At 33.9% G+C, this 6,002-nt stretch overlaps 1 protein-coding gene across 4 annotated transcripts in view; it reads right to left on the reverse strand.

Moving 5' to 3' along the window:
• Nucleotides 1-763: 763 nt before the first annotated feature.
• ZNF143 (zinc finger protein 143) overlaps nucleotides 764-6,002 on the reverse strand; it is a 28,681-nt gene continuing 23,442 nt past the window's right edge. For all 4 annotated transcript variants that reach the window (XM_009890950.1, XM_009890948.1, XM_009890951.1 and 1 more), the window contains 3 exons: nucleotides 5,665-5,826; nucleotides 4,671-4,817; nucleotides 764-1,511 (listed from right to left, as the gene is read on the reverse strand). In XM_009890950.1, the coding sequence (XP_009889252.1) occupies nucleotides 1,428-1,511; nucleotides 4,671-4,817; nucleotides 5,665-5,826 (393 nt within the window). In that variant the 3' untranslated portion in view covers nucleotides 764-1,427. The remainder of the gene's footprint in view (nucleotides 1,512-4,670; nucleotides 4,818-5,664; nucleotides 5,827-6,002) is intronic.

Genomic DNA, 6,002 nt, shown 5'->3' on the forward strand with positions numbered 1-6,002 from the left:
AGCTAAAAGGTGAGGCTTCAGTTTCCGAAGTGCTCTTGACACTCATCTAAAATAAGCACTGAATCTTACATGAAGCCAAAAAAATTTAACTTGCTTAACAAGCTTACTAACAAGACAAGAGTAAAGACACTTTTTCATATAAAAAACTTTAAAGTTACGTTTTACTGTATGTGTTATATCTACAGTTGATTTCCTTTACAGAATGATAGGTGGAGACGAGCACTGTACTTAAAACATCACTAATTAATCCCTTTTTTTTTCTAGTAACTTGTGTCCTGATTTTCAAAAGCACTGATTATCAGCATATCCTATGTACTGAATGGTAGCAGCAGGCACTCAGAACTGTTGAAAATAAGACTATTAGTACTTGTACGTGTGCTGCAAATGCACCATGTGAAAATATTCCTCTTGAAAACAGGTAGTTTACTTTTTAGTCAAAACAGGATGACCAATTACTATTTTAATCATTCTTGTAGTGTTTTAGAATGCTTAAAATAACTATTAACACTAATTACTTAACACACTATAATGGATTATGATCAAAATTAATATGTCAAAAAATTAAGTTTATGATAAATAAACTTTGGAAAAATTTATACAAGGCCGTAAACAATAAATAATTTGAACTTCAGTCTCATTAAAACGTAAAATAGTACGTCACACGACAATGTCATCCTATCTAGACAATACAATCTTGCTATATTTTATTGCATAATAATTTGAGAGTAACATCTTAAGTAAATTATGTAAAGAAACAAAATCATTAGATTTACTTCCTTTAATATTGAACAACCAAAGTTTCTCCTTTGTACATAATCCAATTTAAAGATAATATAATTAGCACTTCCAGCATTAACAGTCTGTATTTACAACGAATGAGCTGGGGTGGGTAATCTAAAGAGTATTCAAATCTGTATGAAACAAATCAAAATACGAAGATTTACAGTAGACTCAAAATCCAAGACTTTTCCATTTACGGAATGCAATTTAAAAGGCTCTGCCATCTTTATTACTGGTAAGGGTTCCCGAAATGATGATTTTTAATAGTATTTTAAACATTTGAAATCTTCAGTAATGCCTTCATTATTTGTACATGACATTAAAAATTAATTCCAATACTTCTATTTAATTTTTTCACTTGCTTGTAGACCAGTCTGAAATCTGATGAAAGGATAACAAGGAAATTTACTATATAATCCTAATTCCATATTCCTGAATATACAACGGTTGGAAGTAGATGATGTCAGTCCATTCCAAGGGTTATGTACACAAAACTTACAAAGTGTTCTTCGCTCTTGCATAAAATGTGTACACAGTATCAATGAGCGGGGAACTTCAAAGTTTTTATGGGTTGCTGCTGGCACGGACCTTTGTTGATTGAAAAGAAAATACCTTACACTCTATTGTTCTGGTAGCAGTTTTAGAAGTTAATCATCAATCCCTGGTGTTTCACCCTGTTGTATTCTGGAGGCTATTCTAATGGCTTCTTCCAGAGACTGTTGCTCTCCAAGCTGAAAGAAATGCATTTAAACATAAATAAATCTGAAGTGTTACATATAGATATAAATTTGTAAAAAAAAAATAAAAAATTAAAGATGAAACCAAAGATTTAGATACGGATCGATACTTTAGCACAAATAAGTGTGATGAGTATTGTCACACCTCTTCTAGGTAATATATACTAGCAGCTATCTAAATCAACAGGCCAATTAAGATAGTTTCTGATAACAGATTAAACTGAGTTTCTATATATCTACCAAATAAATTTTCTTCAAAGAACTGCTGCATGGCAAACACTTTTCATGACATACAAAGTAGATATTACAACTTGGCAAATATAACAAAGCTGAGATAAGGCTTTCAAAAGTCATGGCTGCTGTTGAATTACATTTTAACACTGGTAAAGCAAACAAACATCTTCATTTTTCTTAACTCTCTTGCTGAAAGTCAGCGCTTTGGAACACCGTACAACAGTAATACCTATAAAAAAAATTCACACTTTTTGGAGAATTCTGACTGTATAAAAAAGCAGTCATGATGACACTGTTCAATTCTACAGTAGTTTAGAGAGGAAATTATTTTGTAGTTGCAACCACAAGGCCATCCATGTATCCAGCATTGTCAGAAGCAACATCAACAAACCCTGAATAAAGACACCTGTACACAGTTTTGGGAAAGAATACATGGAGTTTTATAATATGTACACCATGCACGTACATCCAGTGATAGGAACACTGAAGACAAGCTCAACCCAACAAAAACATAGAGCTGGCCATTACCTATCGGCTCAGGAGAAAGATGTATGAGAGTGCAAAAAGTAAAATCACATTATTTGACAGATAGATAGACCTAATGGGATAGTTCTACATATCACTTGTAACTTGTTTTTACAGTCATGGAATATCACATTCTGGAGCCACTCAAATTAAGAAGAGTTCTGTTACCACCGCCTTAGGACTTCAATCTAGCTATCAGGCTACTGGCTTTATCAGTATTTAAAAACCAAATGGATTCACTTATTGGTATGAAAGTACAAAAGAGAAACAATCAAGAGTTCAAGAATAATCAATAATATTTTAATTTTTAATTCTCTCTCTTCTATTTGTATTGTATATTTCAAGTTTAATTAATATAAAGATACTTCACCAAAAGCTTCACTGCTGGTAATGCATGTGAGCACGTGCAGAGTGCCTGTGTTTTTCTTTCATTTAAAGGACACAATGCTGAGGGAGCAAGTTCTTTTTTTTCTTCCTTCCCTTCCTCTCATGCAAACAATTGCCTCCTGTTATGTTTTCTCTTACATGCAGTTTTGATTACTGCCAACTTAGCTCAAAAGACAGTTCAGAATTAAGAGCTTCTTGACTTTCATTGCTTTTCAATCAGCATCTGACTTGCTATTTTCCATTTAACAAAGGGGAAAATAACAATCTCTCGTTGCTGCTTGAAGATACTAACATAATTCCTTTCGATCTGAGCTCTTAAGAGAGTAGTGTGCATACATAGACTGCAGCGTTAGTTCTGAGACTCAAAACACTCAAATGTTTTGACATCGTTTTAGTTTCAGCAAATATGAACAGTTTGAAGGAACGAGACTTAAGTTGCCGTTACTTTCACATGAAAAATATATTTTATCCCCTGGAAAAGAAATTTGTCAGTGCATTTTCTGCATTTCTTTTTCTATTTGAAGCTATTTCCAAGAACACATTAACTTACACTACTTAACACCGATTTGTTTAGAAATTCTTTTGAGCATCTCCTCTCTGCATAGCCACACTGATGTTCTTTTATATTGGTATTTGTCAGAGCTAAAGCCCAGTTTCATATACTCAACTCCCTTTGAAATGTATAGGGTGTATCACATCCATGAAAATTATCCTCCTCCTAACTGTATACTGTTTCAGAACGTACGGTTCCTGTGATTTTCCATGTTCTCTAGAGTAAAACATGTGTCTGTGGCGATACCCAGACAACAATAGGATCAAACCCACAAAGTGTTGAGTCCCAACTCCACAGTAAATTTGAATACAAAAGTAGCTTCATTACATTCCCGCTAGACTTCTTATTTGTGCACATAGGTAAGCACAGAATCAAGAGGGCTACGAGGTGGACCGAAAGTATTAGGCACTTTGTAGGACTGATACTACTACGCAACCCAAAATTTAAACTAATTCAACCCCTTTTATTTTACTTTGAGTTTAAAATTGGCTTCTGTCATTGCAGTGGCAATTACCCTAAGCTCCTTCAGTCATTTATTTGACCCTTGACTGCAATGTCATTTAAAGAGAGGAATTTTTAAAATACTAAATCTTCCAGATTTAAAATTTACAAAAACTTCTATTAACCTACCATCATATGTAACAAAAATAACATATACACATAGTTAAGTTAATGTTTGAGTAAGGTAGCATACTGGCCATTGTTTGCTCTAGAAGTTTCATTCAACCTTCTAGTTAAGCCAAGCTTCCCTCTAAATAAACTATTCTTGAAAATAGTTGTCTAGGTCTAGGTTTTGGCTACTTTTGAGACAAAAGCTTAATTTGTACTTTATTTCCATCTTCTTTTGAGTTAGTCCAATTTAAATTAAACTCTTTCGTACCTAGAAATTACTCTTTCATTATGGTGTTTGGACAATGTGAGGACTATTTACAGAGACTGCTGCTTGTACGATGCTAGTTTGACACATAAACAGAAGGTTACTATTTCCAGAGATTTCTGATTATTAGTCTTTCTACATAACTGTTTACACTTTTTCACTATTAGCATCTCAAGGTTCAAGTAACATACACTCAGTAATTTTATCTGTATAAGTTCATAGCAATGTAACCTTGAAATTTTTGGCTTTATATGTATCAGCTTTATATATAATGCTGAAGGATGAATGAAAGTGCTTTTCCACTGAAAACCTGTGACTCCATAAACAATTCAGTTGACCTGAAGTTTGGCTTGCCCTCCTCTAACCTTCCCCTTTTTTAGAAGTTCTACAAGTTGATTTTGAAAATTGGATGCTTATTATTCCTCTCCCTATCCCTAGATATTATTTAAAATATGAGATCATATGGTTATGGATTATTTTTTCAGAGGAGCCAAGCTTATTCAAATAATATTGATAAAAAACTAGGAGCTTCTAGCTCTAGAAGAAACACTCAAAAAAACATTTATCACCACCTTACCTGTACTGCAATTTGTGTTCCATTGGATGTAGCCAACAATGTAACAGGTCTAGTTTCTGTAGTAACTAAATGGTGCCCATGTTGCTGATGTCCCATTTCTGATGAGGCACTATGAAATGCTGCTAAGTCTTGAGCCACAATAGCAACCTTCAAGACCAAAGGAAGAGAATCAGCTGGATGACAGATCTGTCCCCGTTACTGACCTAATACAATGGTTATCTTCAAAGTTAAAGTTGAATTCAAAGCTGTGAGTATTCATGAGCATAATTTTATTGTGCAAAAGATACATTTTTTTTTTAAGAAAGGTTGCCATCACTGTGTTCTCAAAGTTATCTATTAGCTCTCAAAATATAAATATCCTCAGAACTGCAGAGAAGTTCAATAAATGTGCCTATAAGCCTGTGATTATTTATATATACAGAGCATGGTGATTAATAAGCATCTTCATTCTCATGTGGCACATTTTTAGAACAGTGGAATGCATTTTAACTTAAAGATTAAAAATTATCTCACTATATTTCTACTAAAAAAGTGAGCTATTGTATTTGTATATTAAAAACAAAGCTGCAAATATATACTTACACAAATGTTTCCTGTCTACCAAATAAATTACAGTCCCATAATACTAAGTGATAAAGTTACAGTTCATACTGAATTCTATTCTTAGCTCTGTGACTCATTTACTATGTGACTTCGGGGAAAGCACTTAGCATTTCTAGGTCTAATTTCACATACACCTAAATGAATTACCGGACTGGTACCTCAGAATTTTTTCTTGGTGCCCAACTGTTGTTTTTAAAATATTCTGCAATATGTTGGTATATAGCACTGGAGGAGAACACATCATATTCTTATGAGGGGAATGCTATGGCCAGGTGTTGAAAACTGCTTCACTTAGCTAAATCTATGTGAATGAAAGAACTGTGATGACTTAGGTGCCTATTTTATATAATCTTATAAAGGAACATTATGCATGTACGCAAGAATATCTTACCTGCTGTCCTTCGGTGCCTTCTGCAGTAACCATCGCTACAGAATGTGTTCCTGCAGAAGAGATGACAGCATCGTGCGCAGGGACTGTGATGGTGGTGCCATCTTGTGTCACCATAGTGATAGTATTGCCAATGGCCTGCATATCTGCCTGGGATATGTTGACCTGAAACACAAAATAATTCCTGAAGTAAAAAAAGAAAGTTTGATTGCTGCTCAAGTCATACCTGAGTCTTACCTTTTAGCAACATATGTTTTTAAGTAAGGTTTGAAAAAAACCTATTATATGCATTTGCAGTGTAACAGCATTTATCAAACATTTTCCTGCTAGTTGGTTCAGCA

This window comes from Charadrius vociferus, unplaced genomic scaffold (assembly GCF_000708025.1).
Source record: "Charadrius vociferus isolate BGI_N301 unplaced genomic scaffold, ASM70802v2 scaffold248, whole genome shotgun sequence".
Lineage (NCBI taxonomy): Eukaryota > Metazoa > Chordata > Aves > Charadriiformes > Charadriidae > Charadrius > Charadrius vociferus.